The sequence below is a fragment of the Chionomys nivalis genome, chromosome 7, assembly GCF_950005125.1.
Source record: "Chionomys nivalis chromosome 7, mChiNiv1.1, whole genome shotgun sequence".
In the NCBI taxonomy this organism is placed as follows: domain Eukaryota; kingdom Metazoa; phylum Chordata; class Mammalia; order Rodentia; family Cricetidae; genus Chionomys; species Chionomys nivalis.
The window spans coordinates 66778201-66805258 of record NC_080092.1 but is presented as its reverse complement, the minus strand read 5'-3'; the positions used below and the strand labels follow the sequence as shown (position 1 = coordinate 66805258).

At 39.8% G+C, this 27058-nt stretch overlaps 1 protein-coding gene across 1 annotated transcript in view; it reads left to right on the top strand.

Moving 5' to 3' along the window:
- The window catches only part of Brip1 (BRCA1 interacting helicase 1), a 113526-nt gene that overhangs the window by 61324 nt on the left and 25144 nt on the right, over positions 1 to 27058 (top strand). Inside the window, exons 13-15 of the mRNA XM_057775036.1 lie at positions 129 to 290; positions 11114 to 11273; positions 13242 to 13363. Coding sequence (XP_057631019.1) covers positions 129 to 290; positions 11114 to 11273; positions 13242 to 13363 — 444 coding nt within the window. The remainder of the gene's footprint in view (positions 1 to 128; positions 291 to 11113; positions 11274 to 13241; positions 13364 to 27058) is intronic.

Below are 27058 nucleotides of genomic sequence, written 5' to 3'. Positions count from 1 at the left end.
CTTCCAGGTTCAAAATAAATTTCTGGTAAGTTTGTTTTGTCATCTTTTTCTGTAAATCACTGCGAACTAAATATTAATTTTCCTGTTTTATTTAGGCATAACGCTAATTCTAAAATATTCCTTTCTAGGTTTGGGTTGGTACTGTTGGCTCAGGCCCTAAGGGCCGGAATCTCTGTGCTACCTTCCAGCATACTGAAACATTTGAGTTCCAGGACGAAGTGGGAATGCTTTTGTTATCTGTGTGCCAGACTGTGAGCCAAGGAATTTTGTGCTTTTTGCCATCTTACAAGGCAAGGAGTTGTTTACTATTTGTTGGTTTTTGTTTAATTTATTTATTTATTTGCCTCTAAAAGAGATGTGGGATTACCACAATAAATTTCTAGACTGAGAGACAAGATAATTACGATTCTTCCAGTATCATGTTATTTTATTTGTGACAGGTGTTGCCTTTTTGTTTTATTACTGCTTCACTTAAAAGTCTCACTAGGAAAGATAGGACTTTTTTTTTTTTTTTGCTATAAAATGTTATTACCACATAGATCAGTGTTCCTAGGAAAGTCCCCTATCCCTGAATCCTGGCTGATAGAAAAATGCAACTGTAACTTGGCTTAGATGTTGTTGTGGTTTTCTTGTATAAAAGCGTTGTAACATTCTGGCTTGGGACTCGCAGTTCAGCTCCCGAGTCTGTCCTGCGACTCTGACCAATCAGTAGCAAAAATAGTTTTTTGTTTTCTGCATTGACTTGGTGTGTGAGTTGTGTTGACTCCAAGTGGACTCTAATGCTGTCAAAATTAACTCATTTTCTAAAATACTAGGAAAATGGTACACGAATAATGTTTGTGATCCAAAGATATCATTGTCTTTTGAGAGAAGTTCTCCATAGCTCAGGTTGATCTTAATCCCTTGACATTCTTCCTGCTTAGTCCCCTGAGTGCTGGGATTGCGTGAACCAATCAGGAATGAGTTTTAATATATTGCCTCCGAGGCCCTTAGTTGATCCCTAGCACCAGTTATGGCTCAGAACCATCCAGATGTCACAGGTGCGCTCCTGTGTCTCTTAACCTTGTATTTTTTCTTCTGGTTCACCTCCACCCAGGCATTCAAAATGAAAGGGGAAAAAAACTCAAAGACATAAGATCACTCCTGCATTAAAAAATGATCGGTAAAGAGATGAAGGAACTGGCCAGAGATGAGTGGGGTTAGGGTAGCGGGGAGAAAAGCTGGTTTGAACTCTCTAAGAACAACTGTGTGGTGGCTCTATTGTGTGGAGTGGACCTTTGGAGGGCAGTAGTCATGAGATCAGGCTTAGGGATTATGTGTTTGTTTTCTCTAAGACAATTTCAATAAACGTCTACATTTTCTTAAAAAATGTTATTAATATAAGAGTACTGTTTATATGTTATTTTTATTCTTTTTTTTAAACAATTTTTTAAAGATTTTTTTTATTTATTATGTATACAGTGTTCTGCTTGCATGTATACTTGCAGGCCAGAAGAGGGCACCAGATCTCATTACCTACGGTTGTGAGCCACCATGTGGTTGCTGGGGATTGAACTCAGGACCTCTGGAAGAGCAGTCAGTGCTCTTAACCTCTGAGCTATCTCTCCAGCCCTGTTATTTTTATTCTTACAGGCAACTTGTTCTTCTTCATGTTGGTAGAATGAATCTAAGCATCCTTTGTTGCCCATTGTTTTGCTTCATGCATCTGGCCAGAAGGAATCGTAGTACGTTCTCCTCCTCCTCCCCCTTCTTCATTACACTGAGGGCAGTCCCAGAGCTTTGTGCACACTAGGCGAACATTATTTCATTGAGCTGTATCCCAAGGCTTTCAGTCTTTATGTCTTTTGATCTAACATGGATCTTTGGTCATCACCATATGGATAGACCATGGTGGTTTAAACCAGTTCTGTCTATGTACTTTGATTGTAAGGTTTACTGTTCATACATGAAGCATTGAGCAGTAGTAATTAAGAAAGGAGCTCTGCCTTTGTTTGTTTGTTTGTTTGTTTGTTTGTTTTTAGGGAAGAAAGGGTTTCACTGTATAGCCTTGGCTATCTTGAACTCTGTAGACCAGGCTGACCTCATACTCCCAGAGATCTGTCTTCCTACCTCTGCCTTTTTAGGCTGGAATTAAAGGTGTGTGTCACCACTCCCAGTTACTTAAGCCATTTTTCCATTTCCTTGGTTCTGTCTTTCCCCTCGCTATTTGTTCCATTATGGTGGTCCTTTCTTTCTTTCTTTCTTTCTTTCTTTCTTTCTTTCTTTCTTTCTTTCTTTCTTTCCTTTCCTTTCCTTTCCTTTCCTTCCCCTTCCTTCCTTCCTTCCTTCCTTCCTTCCTTCCTTCCTTCCTTCCTTCCTTCTGACACACATGATTTCCTTTTTGTTTTGTCTTGTGTATATTTTATTTTATTTTTTTTTATTTTATTTTTATTTTTATTTTTTTTTTTTTGAGACAGTGTTTCTCTGTGGTTTTGGAGCCTGTCCTGGAACTAGCTCTTGTAGACCAGGCTGGTCTCGAACTCACAGAGATCCACCTGCCTCTGCCTCCCGAGTGCTGGGATTAAAGGCGTGCGCCACCACCGCCCGGCTCTTGTGTATATTTTAGTAACGTTTTTTAGATTTATTTTATGTCTCTGAATGCTTTGTCTGCATCTGTGCATCACGTGTGTCCCTGGTGCCCAAGGAGGCCAGGAGAGGGCACCAGTTTTCAAACCTCTCCTCTATAGCTGGCACAGGGATGTAATCCATAATTTGTGGAACCCTTTTCTAATAGTGGAACTGACTACACACAGTAACGTATTTCTCTTCAGCTTGAGTACAAGATATCACAGGTGGGTTCCCTTGCAGTGTAATTCCCAATCATATAATTCACTCCTGAAGCATAGCACTCTGGCTGGAGAGATAGCTTAGTGGTTAAGAGTGCTTACTGCTCTTTCAAAAGACCGTTCCCAGCACCTTTAGCAAGAGAATATGATGCTCTCTGGCCTCTGCCATGCTTCCCTCAAGTTCAATTCGATTTTGACTCTGTTGTTTAACTTGGTAGCGCTCTGCCTTAGAAGTCATTGAGCGATCATGCTTATGGGCTGAATAGATGGCAAGATTCCATGGAATGACTTTGAAAAGGCGTTGTCTCGTGCCAGAAGAAGCTTTGGTCTTTTTCTCTCTGTTGCAGACTTTGATGTTCCTTTATATTTCATAACTAAGTTGTGTGACCCATTTTCCTTGAGGAACATCTTTTCATTCACCATTGAATGTTAAGTAAAGAATAAAATGAAGTTTTTCTGTTCAGTCTTTATTAAGAGTTTTTTATATATTATTGTTTAGCATTATGTTTTTATTTGTTTTTTTGTTTTTTGTTTTTTGTTTTTTTTTTTGACACAGGTTTGTCTGTAACTTTGGAGGCGGTCTTGGAACTAGCTCTGTATACCATGCTGGCTTTGTACTCACAGAGATCTGCCTGCCTCTCCCTCCGCCTCCTGAGTGACTGGAATTAAAGGCCACCACCGCCCAACTATTAGCATTAAGTTTTTATGTTGCGAAATTTACAATGCTACTAGTGTGATGTTTGCCATTTTTAAGCTAATCTAAAAGACAAACTAAATTGCTGCACCCAAGTTTAATATTATTATTTAGATGTTTGACATTTCTGTAGGTAGAACGCTGCTTCTGTGTTAAGTAGAAGAGCTCTTTATGGTGTTAAGATCTTAGGGTTGTGGTAAAGTGATTATGCAGTTAGAGGTTAGGCGCAGTAGTTGTTCAGCTTATCTGCTACCTAACCACAGACATTGGCATACTTGTGTTCTTTCCTGTGGTCACTGGAAAATAGTTGGTGAGCACAAATCACATTTTGGTAAATAATTAAAATAGCTTGGTTAAGGGGTGGCCTCGGGGCTTCGAAGATTGGACCTTTGTTCCTGGCACTTCTCACCCAGGCTGCTGGGAACCTCACTGATACTTTTACAATGTCCCACCTACTGACTACCAACTGGAAGTCCTAGTTGTGTGCCCGCCCAGTCCCCAGTCACAGTTCTGAGCCTGCTAGAGACCCAGACTGTCAACCAGGATTCTGGAGCAGGAACTGGGACCTAGGTCCCTCACCTTGATCCCATGACCCTCATCTCCCATCTCCCCAGTTTCCTTCTCTGAAGGTTGTGTATCCCATCTGGGTCTCTCTTGATGGCCTCCAATTGTTGCTTGATTTCTTTTTGCCTCTTTTTCCCTTTCTTTCTCAAATTCTTTTTATTCCCCTCATTTTAAAATTTCCCCTCTTGTTTCCTTTTCTTCCTCCTTCTTCCCTCTTTCCGCTTTTATTTTGTCGTATTGGGAATATATTTTGATTATTAAGCCCTTAGTGGATGCAACTTTTTCCTTTCAAATCTATAAGTTGTCTCTCTGGTCAGTAAAAAGTTTCTTTATTGTTTCCTTCCTTCGGTGTTTTTATTATTATTATTCTTTTTTAATTAAAATTTCCACCTGCTCCCCGTTTCCCATTTCCCTCCCCCTCCTCCCACATATTGCCCCTCCCCCCACTCCCCTTCCCCTATCCCCACTCCTCTTCTCCTCCCCCCACTCCATTCCCCCTCCTTCTCGATACTGAAGAGCAGTCCAAATTCCCTGCCCTGCGGGAAGACCAAGGTCCTCCCACTTCTATCTAGGTCCAGGAAGGTGAGCATCCAAACAGGCTAAGCTCCCACAAAGCCAGTTCATGTGGATGGAAATAGAAAACACTATCCTGAGTGAGGTATCCCGGACCCAAAAAGAGGAACATGTGATGTACTCACTCATAATTGGTTTCTAGCCATAAATAAAGGACATTGAGCATATAATTTGTGATCCTAGAGAAGCTAAATAAGAAAGTGAACCCAAAGAAAAACGTATAGTCATCCGCCTGGATAGGGGAAGTAGACAAGATTGCCGGGCAAAAACTGGGAACTTGCGGGTGAGGTGGCATGGGGCTAAGGGAAAATGGGGTGAGAAATGTGAGAAGGGGAGGATGGGAGGAGCTTGGGGGAATGGGATGGTTGGGATATAGGAAGGGTGGATACAGGAGCAGGGAAGTATATATCCTAACTAAGGGAGCCATCTTAGGGTTGGCAAGAGACTTGACTCTAGAGGGGCTCGCAGGTGTCCTTCCTTCCGTTTTTATGGATCATTGTTCGCATATGGAAAGATCACAGATGTTTTTCTTTTCACTGTATTAGAATAGAACCCAGGACTTTGCACATGTTAGGCAGGCAAACTCTGCCTCTACGTCCCTTTCAGCCCATACTACAGATTTCTGCATGTTGATTTTATATTCTGCAACTTTAATTTTTTTAACTTACTTTTTAGGGTTTTTGTTTTGTTAGTGGTGTTAGAGTTTTCTATATATAGGTTTATGTTCTTAGCAGAGACAAACAACTTCAGTTCATATGTATAGCTGCCCTGTGTGTCTAGAGGATACTGTTTCCCTGTATTCATCCACTGTATCTGGTGCTTGCATTCTTTCTACCCCCTCTTCTGCAGTAATCCCTGAGCCTTGGAAGGGGGGGATCTTTTTGCATGCCTTCCTTATTTTTATATGTCCTTTCAGGGGAGGTAATTCTCTTCTATGGAGCATATAGTTAGGGGTTTTTCCTTTTAGCTTCTTAAAAAAAAACAAAACACAAAACAGAAAAAAAAAACAGGACTTTGAACCCACAGAGAGCTGCCTGTCTCTTCCTTCTGAATGTTGGATTAAAGGCATACACCATCATACTGAGCCCTAGGTTATATATTTTATGTATTCATTCTCTATGACTTTTTAACTATATAGTTGGATTCATTGTATTCATGGTAATTATTGGTACTTGTGTTAGCTTTCTATCATTGTGATGAAATACCTGAGAGGAAGTATTTTGCAGAGGGAACAGCTCAAGCTTTCAGAGGTTTTAGTCTGTGGCCACTCTACCAGACTGCTCTTAGGCCTGTGGCAAGGCCTCATGGTAGAAGCACTCGGTAGAAAACTCACCTCATGGCATCTAGAAACCGGGCACAAGGAAAATAAGGTCTCAGGGACCCAGCATGCTCTTCAAGGTTGTAAAGGAGTGACCTATTTCTAGATAAGCCATGCCGCCTTACATGCTGCCTACCAGGCCCTCAGCCCCTGAGCCCTTGGGTGACAATGTCTGTTCTACCCTCACAGTAGGTTAGGACCAACCGCTGTCATTTTCCGATTTGTTCTGGTTATTTTGTAGAAACTTAGTTTTTTCTCTTGCTGATGGGTTTTGTGGTCTGTGAGTCTCTTTGTTGGTGTGATGCTTTAATGCTTCCTCACCTGTCACATGTTGTCAGTATTTTTGTTACAATCTTCTACATTGTAAACGAAGCTTTTCCCACGTATTGTCCCTACAGATTGCGTAGTTCAGGTTTGCTGCAGATTCAGCCTAGCGGTATCTGATAGTGGTCACGTAGGAAACATTGCAGTATTTGCTTCTTGCTCCTTTGTTTTTCTCAGCCTGTAGTCTGTGTTGGTTCTCACAATGTAGCTCTGCCATCACGTTCTAGTTAACATTAGTTCTTTTCTTTTTACAGGAGTTTAGAAATGCAGTTGATTTGGGAGGGGATTGTACTTGATCTCACAGAATCAAACACACAGTTGATTTTTGTGTGAATAAATTTATACATCCAGATTTAATCCAACGTTTGCTAAGCTATCACTTCTTAAAATAACAAGAATGGTCAAATATATACATTTTTAATTATGTGCTCAATCCATGCATTAACGAATCTCCTGTTTATCAGTGTTGGTAAGTCAACAAAAGTTCGGAATCCATTTTTCAAAGTTAGACAGTTCTTCCATGCATAAATAGCTATAACTTCCTAGTTTCTGTTCAAGAAATTTTAATTAACTAGATTGTCCCTTGAACTATGTGAATTACTTCTTAAGTACTGTTTGGTTTTTACATTCACATTTTAACTATTGTGCTTTCCTGTGTATCTTTGTGTATAAAACTGGTTGTTCTCAGTAGTGCAGCTCTGACATCTTCAGACTCCTTGAGCTTTTAACCCACTAGTAAAAAGAATACTCTTTTTTCGGAGAATTTCAGGATTTTTTGTTTCTGTTCAGGTTGCCAAAACTGCAGTGAACCTTGTATTCACTTCAGGGTGGTATCTACCCAGATTCTTTCTCCAAGTGTACTACTGACTGTGAGAGTATTCATCGAGTTTAACCCTGAGATGTTGAAGTCAGAGTACTAAGTCAAATGTAAGCACTTGAGTAGAAATTACTGTTTTAGGTCTTTTTCTTTTTTTTTTTAATATTTATTTATTATGTATACAATATTCTGTCTGTGTGTATGCCTGCAGGCCAGAAGAGGGCACCAGACCCCATTACAGATGGTTGTGAGCCACCATGTGGTGGCTGGGAATTGAACTCAGGACCTTTGGAAGAGCAGGCAATGCTCTTAACCTCTGAGCCATCTCTCCAGCCCCTGTTTTAGGTCTTTTTATAGTTTATATTTGAATACTGAACATTAAGGCTATGCTCATCTTACGTTAACTAAAGATGTTATTTAGAAAAACTACTAATTTTTCATTTTTATTAGTATTTAAAAATACTCTTATTTCTAACCTACCACTCATAGATATATATATCACCTGGATGAAAGAATATATTTCTCAAATATTAATACCTCATGAAATGAATAGCAAAGAATCATCTTCAGATGGAAAAAATATGATTACATTTTACCTACAAAGCAAATTATGTGAATAGGATTATAGGAGATAGTCTATTTAGGCAGGACTATTAAATACATTAGGACTTGAGTACTGGCTATTAAAGTGAGTAAATGGCAAAATTATGAAGAGAAACACATGCCAAAAACCATTTTCCAAAGGGCTAGGATTGTAACAATACCAGTAAATGAGGGCAGAGAGGTCTTAATGCAATTTGCACTTTCTAAAGTTTCAAAAAGAGACTCCGGGTGAGTGCGTTATTAATGTACTGAACATCTGGTCTGTGAAAGCTATGGACAGCGCACAAATGCAGGATTCTGACTTATTGCCTCCCTGGTGACATACTGGTTTTAAGAAGCTTGAAAAAGTGAAATGACAATATCCAGATAAGACACAGGCACTCCAAAGTATTCTTTTAATTTGTGAGATGTGACTTTTTCAAAAACCTGCCTCTAAGGCTAATGAATCCAAGTAATGTGAACAGCAATTGGTAAACTAAATCATCTCTGTCACTGTGTGTCAGCTAGTCTCCGAATATGACTAGCATTTACTTTTTATGACCTATAAAAATAGCTTAGAAATACTTGTGTTTTTCCTCATGTAGTAAGCCTGAAAAACAGAGGCAGGTCTGTGTCCAAGTACTTTCCTTTCAGCTGTTTGGTTGCTAGGTACCTAGCTGTGATATTTAAGAGACTGTAGCAACCGGGTTGTGCATCCAGTCACTCCGGACAAGAGGGAAACAAACTGTGCACACATGCCCTTTGAGGGTCACCTTCAATGAGAGCAGAAAAGGTGTAGACCTAAGTATTTGTTTGGCGAAATTGAAAAGGAGGAAGAGAACCAGGGGCTAGGGAGAAGAGGCTAGGAAAAAGGGGATGGAGTAAAGAGAAGGGAGGGGAAGGCTAATGGACCTTACCAGCAAACCCCCAGCCTGGGTTCGGGTCCTCTAATGTATCACTTCTCCCCTCCATCTCTTGTCATCTTACTAATCACTTGAATAATCTTTCTTAGAAGACTTTGGCCCCAGGTTTTGTAGTTGTGGGATTTTTGTTTGTTTTGTTTTTGTTTTGATTTTGCCTTTCTTTATCTTCCTTGATTGGCCATTGGCTTGAACTTTGTTGATTATTAAGTTCATCTAGCATATTTATTGAACATTTTCTGCATGTGACGTATTCTAGTATTAGACAATCACCAGAGAACTAAACATTAAAAAAAGTTAATTGCCTTCCTTACATTTCCAGGGATGAGAAGTTGAAGTTAACCTGGGTATAAAAAGATAAGGATATGTTAGATAATGTTATTACTTGATGTGTGTCTGCTAACAAGCTTATGTGGCAACTATAACCTCCAGTCTGGTTACATTTGAAGATGGGACAAACCTCTAAGGATGTACTTAAGGTTATACGAAGACCTTGAGGATGGGACCTGGTCTTATAGTATTAGTGTCTTTGCACCAAAAGGCACTAGAGAGCCCATTGCTCTCTTCTGCATAGGCACAGGCAAAAGGCCATGTGAGGAAATGGAGTAAAGGAGGCCATCTACATGGCAGGAAGAGAACCCTTTTCCCTCTCTACTTTGTCTGTGGCATTTTGTTACAGCAGCTCAAGGGGTCTGAGACAGTTTGAGAAGGGGAAAAAGAATTCTGGGTATATAAGAGATGGTTTATAATTCTGACAGAATGATTTAGGAAAGTTTGAGAGAGTGATGTTGAACAAAAGTCAAGGAGGGATGGAAGGAAGAGAACAGTTTTGATAGCTGGGGGAATGTTCAGGTTGACAACCTTATAGTAGGTTTTTTCCTTAGCTTTGGAGCCTATCCTGGAACTTGCTCTGTAGACCAGACTGGCCTCCAACTCACAGAGATCCGCCTGCCTCTGCCTCCTGATAAACTTTTCACTAACAATAAGGTTTTAGTGCAAACTGGGAAGATGAGATCTATGTTTGGAGTGCTCTGGTTCTCCTATTTTCTCTCGCCTACTGTCTGAATTACAATCTTAGTCATATAATTATGTTACGCTGACATTTTTGCTTAAAAATCACATGGAATCAATAAACTCAGGTATATCAGTAAGCTCAGTGCCTTATTTTTCAGACAAGTTTTAACACCACTCTCCTGTTTTGTTTTGTGGTATGAGAGGTTGGACATTAAATCTTGGAACATAGCAGGCAAACACTCTACCTCTGAGCCTTACCCCAGCCCTTTTCTTACTTTTTATTTTGAGACACAGTCTCACTAAGTTGCTTTGTTATTTCTTAAGCTTTTTTTTTTTCCTGTAGACCTCTTCTAATCTAAGCACACATCATGTATACATGTATTGCTTGAGTAGAATGAGTTTGCTCAAGACCTTAGAGCATTTATGACCCAAAGTTTGGTAATTGTTGTTATCTCTGAGTCAAGATATCAATGATTAAATATTTTATTTGTTTTCAAATTCAAGGAAAATGGTATATCATTGTATTAAATTCCTTTAAGTACCAGCTGTTATGGAAACTTGTAGGACATTTCATTTGGTTTCCTTTCCTCTAGAGATGGTACTTTTATCCAATTCTACATAGCTATTCCGTAGAGAAATTTAAGGAATTTAATGTTGTTCTATACTTCATTTTTTTAAAAAATACCAATCTTTTCCCACCAAATAAAAACCCATCTTGACCCCCCCTTCACACTGTTGTTTTGAATTTGTCAAGAAGGTTTTCGTTCTGTCTAACTCCTAACACAAGACTTTTACTTCTAAACAGTGCATATTAAAAAATCAAATTCTAGCAACCAATTCATGAGGCATTTCAAATAGAAAATACTTTCAGTAATGGCAGTTCTATGACTCTTAACATAATATAATGTTATGGGGAAATTAAGTTATGATCAACCCTAATCATTGAGTAAATAGCAGTAATAGAAAATTTGGTTTATGTTCTTTTAAATTTTATTTCTAAGAACAATAAATTGTCTTAAGAAAATAAATGAGGTTTTGTTTGTTAGAGAATTTTAATTGGTTTCTTGGTACCTAGTGACATTGTGATAACTAGTCCGCAGTTATCACAGTTACTTAGTTCTGTATTCATTTTTGCTTGTTTTCATTTGCTGTATTTAATTTTCTACCATATTGAAAATAATGCCTAACTCTATGTTTAGATTGTTAAAATGACATATATTCAAGCTGTTGATGTATTTCCAAGTGTTCATCTTGCTTTGATACGTACATTTTATTGTATTCTGCTCTCATCCATGTTTTTAAGATTGTTTTAAGGTAGGGCTTTTCACTGTCTCTTATTTTTAATCTAACAATACATAAATAGAATGTGTGTTCATTATGATACAGGTTAAAATTTGATTTTTTATTCTAGTATTTGTAATTTACAAATAAAAGTCTTTGTTCAGCTAGACTGCAAAATAAACTTTCTCCATCTCCTTTTAGCTATTAGAGAAGTTAAGAGAACGTTGGGTTTCCACTGGCTTATGGCATAGTTTGGAGTCAGTGAAGACAGTCATTGCAGAACCCCAAAGAGGAGAAAAAACTGATTTTGATGAATTACTGCAGGTGTACTATGATGCCATCAAGTTCAAAGGAGAAAAAGGTAATAGGAAATTTTATGATCAGTGAAAAGGCTTTTTATACTATAAAGCAAGTAGAATTTGGTGCTGTTAAATTGTCATTTTATATTGTCTTTTTAAGTGAATTGTACTTGGGAAAATTATATTTTAAAGTCTTAGGTAAATAGAAAGTAGGTTAAATAAAAAGAACATATATATTCAGATATTAAGTCACCTTTTGCCTTCTACTTCCTGAAATATTTTGTGCAAGAAGGAAGGTAGGGTAGGTATAAATATCTTCCTCACTGACCAAGTAAGGTCTGTGAATTTTACACAGGTAATGTAGTTGGTGCTTATAGCTTACCAAATAACATGCTTTGTTTTGTTCATGTTGTTTGAAACAGGGTCTCACTCTGTAGACCAGGCTGGCCTCAAGCTTTCAGAGATCCACCTAGCTCTGCCTCCAGAATTAAACTTAGGTTTTTAAAATACCAGGAGTAGTGTGGTGTTTGACTGTCATCTCAGCACTCAGAAGTCGGGGAAGGAGGGTGGTACGTGCAGGCCAGCCTGCATTCAGATCCTGTCTCAAACAATAGAAAGTAACTGAGGACTCAGTTTCCACATTTGAGAGTTTGATAAGTGATCATAGTAGTAATTTAGGAACAATGCAACAATGAAGGTACTGTAACATAGTTGTTAATAAGTTTTTAAAGATATATTTTATAATCTTATGCATATAGACCTGAGTATATGTGTGTACATCACATGTGTACACAGTGCCCAAGGAGGTCAGAAGAGGGCACTGTAACATTTGGTTGGGCGCCATTCTGTAACATGAGGGCCTGCTTTTTGGGGTTTCTGTCCTGCCGGGTCCCCCAGCCGTTTAGTCCCAGAGAAAATCACACAGAGAGTCTACATCAGATATAAACTGATTGGCCCATTAGCTCAGGTTTTGTATTAGCTCTTATAACTAATATTAACCCATTATCCTTATCTATGTTAGCCACATGGCTCAGTACCTTTTTCAGCAGGGCAGGTCACATCCTGCTTCTTCCGTGGTCTGGCAGGACTCAGGAGCAATGGGCTTCCTCCTTCCCAGAATTCTCCTGTTCTTATTGCCCTGCCTCTACTTCCTGCCTGGTTGACCCACCTATACTTTCTGCCTGGCCAATCAGCATTTATTTAAAACATGATTGACAGAAACAGGCAATTCTCCTGCACCAGGGCACCAAATCCTCTGGAACAGTGGTTCCAGGCAGCTTGAGGTACCATGTGAGGGTTAGAAACAACCTGAGTTCTCTGCAAGAACAACAAATGTAAATACATTCTTAAAGACAAGATTATAGCCAAGTATGAGAGAGCAAGAATCTCAGTTCTTGGGGAGCAAAGGGATAGGGGAATGAGAGTTCAAGACCAGTATGGCTTATGTACTGAGTACTGTCTCAGAACAAACTAGAAACAAGCAAAAACTCCAGACACAGCATCCCAGAGGCTGCTACAGGAGGATTGCTACAAAGAGGGGACTGCATTCAGGCTGGTAAAAGTAATGATTGGATTTCAGTTTCTTTATTTAATGCTTATTCAGTTAATTTGCTCCTGCTTCTGAGCTTCTGAGCATACTTTATTTTATTTTATTTTGGTTTTTCTAGATGTGGTTTCTCAGTGTAACAACCCTGACTGTCCTGGAACTTGCTTTGTGTTTTATAGATCTGGCTGGCCACAAGTTCACAGAGATCTGCCTGCCTCTGTGTCCCGAGTGCCGGGATTAAAGATAGGCGCCACCACGACTGGCTATAAGTATCTTTAAAAACACACGGTTTGTAAATTGATTTGCTACTATTTCTATCTAATTTAATTTTCTTATTTAGTTAAAGATAATGAGATTTAAAAACTGTGTCTCATAAAGCAATCCCATGTTGCTTTAAATTTATTGAAAATACTTATGACAAGAATAAGCAATTTCGGAGAATTTTGAGTATGTTTTTAAAAATGTCTAATTCCTATTGTTTAAGATGGAGCCCTTCTCATAGCGGTTTGTCGCGGCAAAGTGAGCGAGGGTCTGGATTTCTCAGATGATAATGCCCGTGCCGTCATAACAGTAGGAATTCCTTTCCCAAATGTGAAAGATCTTCAGGTAAGTCATAAAAGCCCTGAGGCGCTCCGTCTGTGTGCTTAAAGTAGAGTCTGCTGTGTGGTTTTCCTGAATCCTCAGGGGAACCTGAGTGAATGAGAGTGTTTTAGGAGGAAATTCTATTTTTAGCGTATAGTTTTGTTCAATAAAAGTGAATTTGAAAGTGAAGCCTCTGATCAGGAGCATCGGTATCACCCGTGAACTTGATGCACACACAGCCATTTTCTTCTGGCCTCTATCAGAATCTTCTGAGTCATAGGGCGGTGGTGGCGCACGCCTTTAATCCCAGCACTCAGGAGGCAGAGGCAGGGGGATCTCTGTGAGTTCGAGGCCAGCCTGGTCTACTAGAGCTAGTTCCAGGGCAGGCTCCAAAGCTACAGAGAAACCCTGTCTCAAAAAACCAAACAAACAAAAACAAACAGAATCTTCTGAGTCAGGAACAGTGCTATTGAGGCCCACAATTTGTGCTTCATCAAAGCTCTTAGCAAGATACTCACAGGTCCCCCGGGGATTCCAGAGTCCTTTCTTTTTTATCTAGCTCTCTAGTGCCCTGTTGTATCGATCCCATGACTTTAGCCATTCCAAATTCTTTCTAGTCTCTTCCACTTGAGTTCAGTAGGACCGCCGCATTGAGCTTGTACCTCAGTGGTCTGTACTGTAGGAAGAAAGCCGCTCAGACAGGAAGTGAGAATAGTGGAGGTCACTAACTGACCCCCAGTCTCCTGAACGAGTCTTGTTGTTTGGTGAAAGGATGGGACAAGTTCTCAGCACAAAGGAGATGTATTTGCACCAGAGGGACAAAGGACAAAGAAAAAGAGGCAAAGACAGGAGAGAGACAGAGGTTGAGGGAAAAGGAACAGGGTATGGGGGGGGAAGGATATTTGCCCCAAAGGGACAAAGGATTGCCTCTGGTAGAGAGGAGACAGCTGTAGCCCATAGGCACATGACAGTTTATAAAAGGAAAGGGGGAACCCCTCCTTATGATGAGTCGGTTTGTTTTGATTGGGCATGTTAATTAAGAGTAGCCAAAAGAGGACTTTTGATTGCTGGACTTCAAAAGATGGACATTGGTTGTCAACATCGGGAGAGAAAGTGCCAAATAAGGGAACAGACAAGGTGGCTGGCTTTAGGAATATAATCTAACAGTTTGTAGCAAGGGGAGAAGGGTAAAAGACAAACCCTGTTGTTGCCGTGTTTGCTTGAGCCCGCTGGAGCCCTTCTTTTGGCATCTATGCCTTGAGAGTGTTTGCTCTATTTTGCTGTTGCTCTAACTAGGAGAGTCATGCCTAAAGCAGCATCTAGAGCAGCAGTTCTCAACCTGTGGATTGCTACTCCTTTGGCAAACCTCTGTCTCTAAAAATATTTACATTATGATTCATAACAGTATGATTTACAGTTATGAAGTAGTATTACATTACAAAAATAATTTTGTGGTTGGGGGTTACCACAACGTGAAGAGCTGCATTAAAGGGGCACAGCATTAGGAAGATTGAGAATCACTGGTCTAGACAAAAAAAAGTTTTTTGTTTCATTATCAGTGTTTGCTTCCTAAGTTTTATTCTAACTTTATTCATAGTAGTAAGTGCTAAGGTGGTGTATTAGGCTTCTCCAGAGAAACTGAACCAACTAAAAAAAGAATATAACCAGGCAATGGTGCATGCCTCTAATCCCAGCACTCGGGAGGCAGAGGCAGGTGGATCTCTGTGAGTTTGAGGCCAGCCTGGTCTACAAGAGCTAGTTCCAGGATAGGCTCCAAAGCTACAGAGAAACCCTGTCTCGGAAAACAAAACAAAAATGAACGTGCATTGTGTGTGTTTGTATGTGTATACATGTATGTACTTGCATGTGTCTATATTCATTCAGTTCATTCAGTTACAGGAGCTAGCTGAAAAGTTCAGCAAAAGCCAAATGCAAGCTGATTGCATGGCTCAGTTCAAGAAGCTGAAAGACTTAGAATCACAGGCATTGATGATGTAGCCCCATCCAAGGTCAGAGATCATCTCCCCCACCACCACCCAAGGACAGCCCTTCAATTTTCAGGGTCCAAAGGCCAAAGAACTTACAATCTAACATCCAAAGTCAACTGTAGCAGAAAAATGTGTCAGCTTCAGAGGGACAGCTAGAGAGCTTTCTCTCTTTGCCTTCATTTACTTCCTTGTGGCCCACAGCTGAACGTCTTCCTCACTGAATTTGCTGACCCACAAACCAATACCTGGATATATGGTCAGACCCAGAAGTAATGATTTCCTCCGCATCCCTTAGTCAAGTAGTCAAGTCAGCACCTAAGGTTAGCACCAGAGCTGGCAGTAGCATCTCAGGGACAGTTTTCTTTGTTTCCCACTGGCTTTTGAAGGTGCTGGCAATGAGAGAACAAGACTTGGCACTTCCTAGCCACTGAGCTGGCCCACTGAGTACAATCTGTATCCTTACTCATAGCGTACAGCCAGCTAAGATATCATGCCAAAATACAAGTCCTTTCAGTAGCATAGTTACCTTCGTTATTGTTAGTATGTTAGTAAACACTATAAACTATATGTGCTACTTTTAATTCTCTAGTGTAGAACAGTTTTGGGATAACATTAACAATAAATAGATAATAGTCATTTCATCAGCTTTGAGTTTTCCAAAAATCTAAACTTCTTCAGAATTTCTACATCCTCAGGAGAGTATGTCATCCAGTGCCTCCTGGTCTAATTCTTCTAGAGTTTGCTGGCCTTGACTACTACTTCTGGTTGTTACTTTTGCCAGCATGCTAGGCTGTGTGTGCTATTCTGAAATGGCTAGTGTTGCCCAGACAACTGTTGTGGGGTGACGTGTGCTTTGGTACACCTGCTGTTGGCCCACCGTTGTGGTTGCCTACTGATGTCTTGCCGCTTTACACTGGCCCTGCAGGGTTGTGTGGATGCACTTTTGTTAAATGTGGACAACCTCTTTCCTCTCGTACACTGTGTATTCTTCTAGCATCTTAAATGTATTTCCCCTTAAACAGATTCTTTCCGTTTGTACTCATACTCTAAGTCTACACATTCTTCAGAAATGGAAAAGAGACAAATTTTATGGCTACTACTAGGCTGCACTAAGTATTAATAGCTACAAAGTGGTGAAGCCCAAAAGGTTTCATGTCAGACTTAAAATACTCATTACATTTAAGAAGAGAGAGTATCAAAAGATACTTTTCCCTTTCCCAAAAAGGTTTCAGAAATGTTCATCATTTAAGTATTTGTTATATTCTTTGCTTGTTTTTCAAAAATTCTTAAAGTTAAAAAATGTTTAGAAGAAAAATCCTTAATTTCTTTTTATTTTGTTCTACCATCAATAAATGTATTCTGGGCCTGTTTGCCATACAGAACTTGGGTTGTTAATGCTTTCTTTCTCTGTTAATCAGTCCCCCCCCTTTTGGGTGCCATAAGGTGGATATGCACATGTGTGTATGTGCCCATGTCTGCATACGCAGAAGCCACAAAAGACGTCAGGGGTCTTCTCTATCACTCTCTGACTTACCTGCTTGAGACAGGTCTCTCACTGAGCCTGAAGCTCACTGTTTTAGCTGGCTGGCCCCAGAGCTCTAGGGATCCACCTGTCTCCCCGGCATTTAGATTTCAGGTATGTGTGGCCACACCTGGCTTTTTGTGTGGTCACTAGGCACTCCAACTCAGGTCTTCTTGCCTGCATAGCAAACATTTTTACCCTCTTCCCAGCTCCAGTAGTATTTTCTTTTTCAGGAATATCAGATGTAAAGGAACATATATTTCACATTGTCATATGTCTAGATCAGTCCTGTGTGACAAATCTAAACCTTAGAGACTTGAAGCAATAATTATTTATTATAGATCACACATTTCAGCACCAGTTACTGAAAAATATTTATTTGTATACCACAATGGAGTGTAAAAGAAATATAAAATTTTCACATTTTGGTGAAATCCAGTTAAAATACTTCCTGCTTTAGGAAGTTGCTAGCAAATCCAAAGTCTTGAAAAGTTTGCCACAGATATTTTCTTTTGTTTCTTATATAAATTTAAATTTAGGTGTATGATCCTTGGTGAATATATTTTTATATTCAATACAAAATAAATTTCCAACTTCTTATATCAAATTGAGTCATTTGTAGACAGCAAATTGTGATAGAATTTTTTTTTTCAATTTATCCTGCCAATCTCTAGCCTTCAATTACAGAGTTTAACCCATTTGTATTTAACGCAGTTCATAGTGAGGAGCAACTTACCATTGGCAATTTGTTTTCCGTGTCTTGTGCTTTTTGTTTTGTAGATCCTTCACTCTTGCCCTTTTTGTGTTCAGTTCTTTATAGTACACTAGAGGCTGAATGTCCTATATCCAAAGTGCTTGGGACCAAAGGTATTTCCTATTTGCAGACTTTACTGTGAGCATCTCTCATCTACAAATCTGAAGTGGTCTGGACACTGAAACTTCTTGGGCTCCATATTAATCATCATGTTTTAGACTTCAGGGATCCCAGCCTGTATTTTAATCCCTTCCTCCTTCCTTTTGTAGGTTTTAGTCATTTTGTTAGTGTTTCTGTTTAGAGTTATAACTACGCAGAGATCCACCTGCCCCTGCCTTCCAGAGTGCTAGGATTAAAAGTGCATGTCACCACACCTGGCTATTTTTAATTTGTTTTTTCTTCTAATTAAAATATAATTACATCATCTCCTTCTTCCAACCCCTCAAATGCCCCCTCCACTCCCTTTCAAATTCATGGCTTCATATTTTTTAATTATTATTGTTATATATGTGCAAATAAGTATGCAAGTGTAACCCGAGTCTGTTTAATATTACTTGAACCTGTTTTAACAGGACTGGCCACTTAGGATTGGATAACTTTGGTTTTTTGTTTTGTTTTTTTAAAAACAGAGTCTAACTATGTAGGCTTGGCAGACCAAGAACTCTCTGTGTAGACCAGACTGCCCTAAAACTCAGAGGTCTGCCTACCTCTGCCTTCCGAGTACCAGGATTGTAGATGGAGCAGCAAGCTGCGTCCTGCCACCCGGCTAGCTTTACACCCAAAATAATTACACGGAAACTGTATTCTTTTAAACACTGCTTGGCCCATTAGCTCTAGCCTCTTACTGGCTAACTCTAACATCTTGATTAGCCCATTTCTAATAATTTGTGTAGCACCACGAGGTGGTGGCTTACCAGGAAGGATCTTAACCTGCGTCTGTCTTGGAGAGGAGAGTCATGGCGACTGGCCTCACTGCCTTCTTCCTCCCAGCATTCTGTTCTGTCTTCCCTGCCTACCTATGTTCTTGACCTATCAGGCCAAGCAGTTTTCTTTATTAATTAATCAATAGACAGATGACCCTCCTCCATCACAGGATTAAGAACATGTGTTATTTCCTAATGCATATGCACAAGGATTTATTCATTGTGTTGTTTCTGACTGTTCATGTCTTATACTCTGCCGGGTGGTTTACACTGAAGATCGGGGCTTACCTGGGTCTTTTCAGGATTCCATAGCCTGCATTTTCAGCTGTAGTTTGGGATCCACTTTCAAGCTCATTTAGGTTCGTTGAGTTCAGTGTCTTGTGTTTAGAGGACTGAGAATTTTCAGAACTCAGGTGCCACTTTAGTTTCTTAGAAACTGCTCCGAGCTGCTGCTGTAGAGTGTCTTGGAGGTCCTTTCCCAGCACATTGACCTTTCCTCAAGGTCAGTAGGATGCTTCCTTGTACTGTCAGCTCAGACAGGATCTTTTAATCTTGAGATGAACTTCCCTTCCCTTGCCATACAGCATCAAGTGAGTGGTTGTCCAGGAACCCATACTCCTCACTATATGCTCACCTGCTATCTGAGAACATATAGGTGTGACTCTTCACTTGTTCCCATACTCTTTTCTATAAAAGGAAATAACATGATCAATGATTCCCATAAACGCATCCCCCAAAACAGCTTCAAATTGCTGGACTTTAACCTAGAACTTCACAGTTTTATAATACTGTTTGTCACACAGAATTGAATGGAAGCCATCTATAGTTAAAAACAGTTTCTGTAAACTAACAGAAATGAAACAGATTAACTGCTGCATTATTTTTTGTCTTTCATTTGAATTCCGTTTTCAAAGTTGAGATTCATGTCTGAGTTAGAAAAGTGATTTGAGTGAGAAAAAGAAGGCAAGGACATTAATTTTATGGTACTAATTTTTAAGTTTAAGGAAGATTATGGAGGTAAAAATTTAAATACAGCTTAAAATACTGACCTAAGACTTTACAGTCTTGCTAGCAGAGCTTGACTTTTAGAGAGACAGGAAAATGTATGTTAGAGCCAAAACTCTGACTTCTTTGGCTGTGACCAGGATTTCCTCTTCCCACCCTGGGGACTAGAAAGTAGACGTAGGGAAATTTCATTTTGGAGCCAAGTGTGACTTGTTTAGTTCAAGTCATAATTTATTACTCATTCTTTAGGGACTTGGAAATAAAGAAACCCACTATGAAATGTTGATAATGGGCCACTCTGAAGGGTGAGCATTAAGCTAACTTTCCCGGTGAGGATTTTTTTTTTCATATCCACCTTTCCCAGATGCTTCTGATCTTTCTGTAAGAACATACTTAATTGTATAATAGTTTAAAAGAAAACTTTCTGCGCACTAGACTGAAGTACATGAGGGGCATGAGAGGGAACCCAGGCTTCTCTATGAGTAGAGGCTGGTAGGAAGCATAACTAAGAAAAACATTATTTTCTTTTAATGCAATTGAGTCACATATAACAAAGCTACCTTTTAAATGGGTATCTGAAACAAATTCACTACATAATTACAACTACAGAAGCGGTAGCATTAAAATTCAGTCACCCGCATCACAAATTGGTGAGGTACATACAGACACGAGATTACAACAAAACTATTCAGATTATAAAACCAGTCCGAATATTGTCGCAGCCTTCCTTTTTTACCTAGCTAGAAGTACAAACGGCTGTCATGGGTCCTGGGGCACAGTAAGACTCTTTTCTCCTGCAGATCTCAGTCTAGGAAGAAACACTGCCGTGACAGTAAGAGCGGTCACGGTTGTGCCGAAGGAAGCCGTAGGAACCGTGAGAATCACCGGTATAGCAGATCTTTATGGGTCGGGAAAGGCTTCCAGAGGAAGTGGTATTTAATCTGACACAGGAAAGAAGGGAAGAAGGTGTAGGTGAGCAGAATGGACAACAGGATCCTCAGGGGATACAGTCGCGAGAACTGTTTGGGGGAGCTGGGACAAACAGCCTGTGAACTTGCCTGGGAAGTCAGCTCACCTAAGGCTCTGTATGGCAGTTTCATGTTTTGGGATTGGATTCTGTACTTTGGGAAACCAGATCTTGGAACAGAGCCTAAAGTCAGAGTGGAGTGGAGTTCTGGTTATAGTGTAGCATCTGATAGAGAAACTCACCTGGACCTAAACCCAGTAACAGCACCTGCTCCCCAGGGGATGACCTGTCGAGAAATTTAAAGGACTATAGTCTAAACTCACAACATTTAGGATAGCATGGTTAGAAATGCTTAGGCCAAATGAGTTCAGTTTCAGTGACTTACACCTTACTCTTCAGAAAATCCCTTTCTAGCTTAAAAGGGGCAGGGGGATACCTTGGCCAGAAATATTGAAAAGCAGTTTATAAATATATCTTAAATCAAAAAACATAGTTTAAGTAAGCAACTGAAGTTGACCACTTGTATATTTGCAATGGGCAGTAAAATTGGGAAAATACTACCCTTTGAAAGAAAATGAATCAAAGGAGAATCCATACAATAACTAATGAGTTGCTTTAGTTACTTCTCTCCCCTCCCCCTCCGTGCTAGAAATCAACACCAGGATTTGCATGAGTTAGGCAAGCACTATCACAGGGCCACATGCCCAGGATTGTCTGTGTTTTCCTTAAAGGGATGAAGACGAATAATGTTTGATATTGTGAAAAATTCTAAATTTGTTTTCTTTCTGATGTTTTCACAAACACAGGAGCTTTGTAAATTGATTTTGCTCTCAAACTAGGTCAGAGTCTTGGACTTACATGTCACTGTGGGGGCATGGGAGGTTGATTGGTTCTTGTGTTCACACTCATCTATTGACACAACATAACCAACAACACCTCCTCACAGGGAACTCTGGAACTGGTTTTTGACTTCTTGAAAAGTAAATGTAATTTTGTTCCTCAGAGGTGAATTTGAGTTATGAATTTTAACTGTACAATGTTGGCCAAAAGACCAAGGGGCAGTGAGTCAATCACTTGATTCACTCTGTCAGACTAGAGCTGTAGTTACAGGCACGTGAACAGGCTACCGTTATCATTCAAGCTTTCCCGGTAGACACGTTTTAATGGATCAGATAATATAGGTTGTAATATGTGTCGCTATTTACAATATCAGTCTTCCTACTGAATTTAATATTTTGATAAAAACAGACGTGATACACTCCTACAATTCCAGAACTTGGGGACTGAAGCAGGAGGATCAAGTTCAAGGCCAGGCTAACCAATATGAGACCTTCGGTAAATAAATACATAATAGCTTGAATCCTTGGAAATGGAAGGTGTAATGCAGCTCCCATCTCCTGCCCTCACCTGCCAGATGGGACAGGGCAAAAGCGCATCCATGTTGCAAATAGCTTCTTGTAGGCAAAATTTAGTTGCACACACTCTTTTACATATAACATGTATATCATGAATTAAAATGAGCAATCTATAATAGTAGCGTGTGTGCGTGCATGTGTCTCTGACTAGACATGTCCAGATTCTTCCATTTCCGTCTTCCAGAACTGGAATTACAGGCACTTGCCGCCTGTCCTTTTTTGTGTGGTTGGTTTTGGTATTTGGTCTTATTTTGTTTTGGATGAAGGTACTGAGAATCCAAATTCAGGTCCCTTGCTCTACCCCCCCCCCCCGCCCCTTATTTCTGACTGGTCTCACTATGTAGGGCTAACCTGAAACGTGGTACCCTTTGCTTTGTGTTTCTAGGGATGAAACCTAACCCACGTGCAAGTGCTCGTCCACTGAGTGTTACTCACAACGTCCATATTTTTCCCATAAGGAACAGGGATTGTGCTATGTTGCCAACGCTACCCTTGAAGTCATAACCATCCTGCCTCAGCTTTCCAAGTAGACAGAGCCGTAACTTCGTGGCACATACCTAACCTTCTCCCTCATCTTTGTACTATGCATTTCCTTACAGTTTTCTCTACTAGTCCCTCAACCTCCAGTTCCATCGGCACATCTGTGCTTTTACTGGCTTATTTTTTAGAAGAGGCTCTGAGGGTGCATCGGTTTGAACTTCCTTTCTCTGTGTAGTCATTTATCAGTTGCCCATCTGTATTTTCTATGTGGGATTTGGAGTGAGATCTACTTTAATATAACTGAAGTTGAAGTTTTTGAAGAACAGGGGAAGAGAGTGTTTTTTCTTTTTAATTTTGTAAAGCTCAAAGTCTCTATTACTTTTACTCTAAAGCATTAGTTTTCAAATTATGGTTCTGTATGTCCTTTTCCATACTGACATGTTCACACGTTAGAAGCTTTGAGTAGTGCATTACTGACAATAATAGAAAATGATAGCTCTTAAAAGTAATATGTTCACTTTTTAAAGACCTTCTTTTCAGGGTTTTGGTCTCTAAAAGTTTTATGTTTTTATTTATTGTGTGTATAATTGTGCATGTATGTGCACACCATGGCACATGTGTGGAGGTCAGGGCAGCTTTCGAAAGTTGACTCTTACCTTCTGTCTTGTTGAAGCAGAGTCTCTTGTTTCTGCTGTGATACTGTGCCGTGTACTCTGGGTTGCTGGCCTGCTGGCCTCCGGTGTCCTACCTCCCATCTCACTGTGAGAATGCTGGGATTACAGATGCAAACCACTGCATCCAACCTTTTATGAGTCCCTGGGCGCAAAGCTGGGTTGTCAGGCTTGAATGGCTAATTATTCTACCCACTGAGCGTTAGCTCCAGCTTCTTATTTTAGAAGATAATGTGGGTATAATAGGGGTCTAGACAGCAACAATTTCCTACTTCATTAACACCTGGACTATAGAGCTCATAAGTTGAGTTTTAACATTTTAGGAATATATATATTGTGTGTGTGTGATGGGAAGCAGGAGTGTACCATGTCCTACTACATATCTTGAACTCAGAATCCTTCTGCCTAGTCTCTAGACTTAGGGGATTATAGGTGTGAACCCGATGCTGCTAGCTTCAGTGATTTTCAGTATTCATTTGATAGTGTTTTTTTTTTTTACATTTATTATCTCTTCTTGCTTGTGATCTTAAACATTTGATCTTGTCAAATGTGATTCTGCGTTTGACCTGTTGTCACTGGAATCCCCCAGGGTCATTGTGTCCTTTGCCGTATCATATGGCATTCACAAAGCCTTTTCCCTAAGAGAGGCTGTCTTCCTCCAGAGAGTTAATAGTTGTGAACATAAGCAAACATAGGTCTCTGTAGCACACTGAATGAAATACCGCTCATTCCCCTTAGCGAAGTCTCTTAGCAGTGCCTCATTCTTTAAGAGCCTGTGGTTCTTTACAACTGCGCACTGCTTTCTTACATAGATATAATTACAGGATTATTTTGTGTATGTGAGGGATGCAGGGGCTGGAGAGTAAATGCACCTCAGCTAAGCATGTCCTCTACCATGGAGCTGCTTTTCTCACATAAGATAATATTTCATTTTGCATAGCTGTGATTGCTAGATTTTTCTCCACAAGTTGTGTGACTTTTACAAGAGAAACACTAGAATGTAAAATACTTGAATGAAACAATGTTTAAATTAATACAGGCATAACCGTGCACTTATTCTCAAATGTCTCTCCCTTTCCATATTTTATGTAACTGCTTTCAAAACCAAATCATAGATTTCAAAGTGACCAGAAAGTATTAGAAAGCATATTAAATAGTGTTTATGTAAGTCATAATTTCTCAGAACATTTGTGATAAATTGCAGAAGTTGAGAAAAAGATGTTCCAAAACTGAACAGTGTTCTCTCTATAGTCTGCCGATGGTACCTTTTTCATTGTTTTTTTTTAACCATGCAACACAACCTTTGTTAACATTTTTAACAGGTTCAACTATTACTGAATCTTGTAATTTCTAAACTTAAATTGGGGGCAAATGGCTGTCGTGCAGAGTAGTGTCATCATTGGCCCCTGGGAATGCAGACTGCATCACTAATAGCCACTCCTCAGACGAAGGACCAGGTGCAGGGTTGGCTCTTTCTGAATGTTGTGATCAGAGTGTGACCATCTTCCAGCTGCTTGCCTGCGAAGATGAGTCTCTGCTAGGGGGAGTGAAGGATGCCCTCTTTATGCTGGATCTTAGCCTTCACATTCTCCATAACACTGGGCTCCGCCTCTAGGAGGCTGGTCTTGTGAGTCAGGGTCTTCATGAGGGTTTGCATTTTGACCTGTTTACAGATGTGATGAAACTACAAACTGCCAAGTCCTAGAAACACCTTGACAGAAGAACCGTGGAACTGGACAAACTCGTCACTTCATTTTTATGAAAGTGCCATAAACTAAAGAAATTTATAAGTCACCTAAAATTTTATAGACATTCATTAGTATAGTTAAATAACCAGATGTTAAAACCCTAATTTGGGTTGAAGAACCTAAGGCAATGACTATATAACCTACATAATCCTATGCCTTTTTTCATGTTCGTGCAGCAGTGAATTACAGTTGACTGTAATGTCCACAAAATATCTATATTGCGTTTTAGAAAATGTGAGAGAAATAAAAGCTTGAACCCACTTACTCCCTTCTCCTCTTTCATTGCTGGATATGGAGCCTAGGGCCTCACACACACCCTTAGGCAAGCACACTCATCCCCAAATAGAGCCCCAGCCCCCCTTCCTCCATCCTTTCCTATCTAGACTGGCCTTGAACTTGGAATCTTCCTGCGCTAGCCTCCTGAATAGCCGGGATTACTGCTGGCCTGCACCACCAGTCCCTTCGCCAGCTCACTCTCAGTATATGCTGCTTTCTGCTTCATGCTCATTGTCCCTTCATTCCGTCAGCGTCTGAGGTAAGGTTGGCAGAAGCCATTTCCTCTTTTTATAGGAGAGGGACCTCAGAAAAGAAGCTTGTGGGAGCACTGTGGTTCCTCACAGTCTGTAGGCTGTGTGCCTTGCAGCTCTGCTTCCCTCGGAACAGATGATAGCTTGAGAGGTGGCACTTTTCGGAGATGATAACTGGAGCATCCACGTGTCTATCCAAGCTGTATCTCAGCACGGGTAGCCTTACTAAATTGCCATGATGCCTAGGACTCATAAAGTTTTAAACTAAGTCCTTTCCAAAATAGGCATATTACAGTTTCCATCATGACCTAAAGAATTAACTGTTTTCCTTTTAATAGGAAAATATTAATTTCCTCTTTTGCCCTGTGCTCTTACTTGACAAATTGTTTGGATAATGAAAAACTAAGATCTCACGTCCATTCCAACTGAGATGTTTCTGTGGCATGATTGTTAAAGGATTTACTTGGGAGTACCCAATTAAATATTCCGAGGAGTCACCATAGCTAAGTTGCTTTCGGTAGCGGTGGTGCCTGTGGAGAGAACAGAAGATGCCTGACCTCTCCCCCATCTCTTTTTTGGGATTAAACCTAGAGCCTTGTTTGTGCTGGACAACATCTTTCCCTGAGCCTCAGCCCAGCTGTTTCTTAAATGTCAAATGTTCTGGTGTGTTTTTCAACAGCTACAATTTATGACACAAAGTTTAACAGATTTCTCTAAAAAAGTGTCTTGTCCAAAAGCAGTCTTGAAGCACATATGAAGTAAGTTATATTGCTGTTACTGTGTCTTAGTTCTTGTTTCTTGGTAGATTATTGTGGGTAAGTCCTAACGTAACAGAAAGTAACATTTGAAAACTGTTTCTAATGTGCTTTTTTAAAATGTTATTATTATTTAAAAGGGAGCTTGGCTTCTTAGCTCTTGGCAGAAACTTTTTTCCCTCATTTAAAAAAAAAGTTCTATATTTGGCTAACTTGGCGTTTCAGAAATGTTGAAAATATGCCAAATGGAATAAAACCAGTTACACTCCTTTTATCTAGCCAAATTATTCCACATTACAAGGTCTTAGACTCAGTTGAGAGCTTGAGCTGTTGGAATTTATATTGTGATACAATGATAAAAGTGTTTACACTGTAGCATAATTCTGAACAGTAAATGTCTCTTATGTAGTCTTTGTCTCCAGCTTGGGTTTGCTGTAAATGCCAGGGTTTTAAGCTCTACCTTCACCAGAATTAAAACCATTCTTCTTGAGTGCTTAACCAGAAAATATGTTTATTTTCCTGAAGGGTGCTTTCTTCTTATTATTAATTAATGGTTTTAATTAATATCAAATGATTGTTCTTTTTTATTTGGAACTTTGAACTTTAATTTTTAAATTTAATTTGAATTTTTTATGCAGGTAAATATTATATGTTGAACATATTCTCCCATGCCTCCTACCCTGACTTTTCTAATCCCTCCCTCTTTCTAGTTGTCTCTTTTGACCTCCTAGACCAGCTATTCTCAACCTGTGGGTCATGACCTCTTTGGGGGTCAAATGACCCTTTCATGGTAGTTGCCTAAGACCAGTAGAAAACGCAGATATTTACACTATGATTCATAACAGGAGCAACATTACAGTTACGAGGTAGCAATGAAAATAATTTTATGGTTGGGGTCACCACAACATGAAGAACTGTATTAAAGGTCTGCAGTGTTAGGAAGGTTGAGAACCACAGCCTGAGG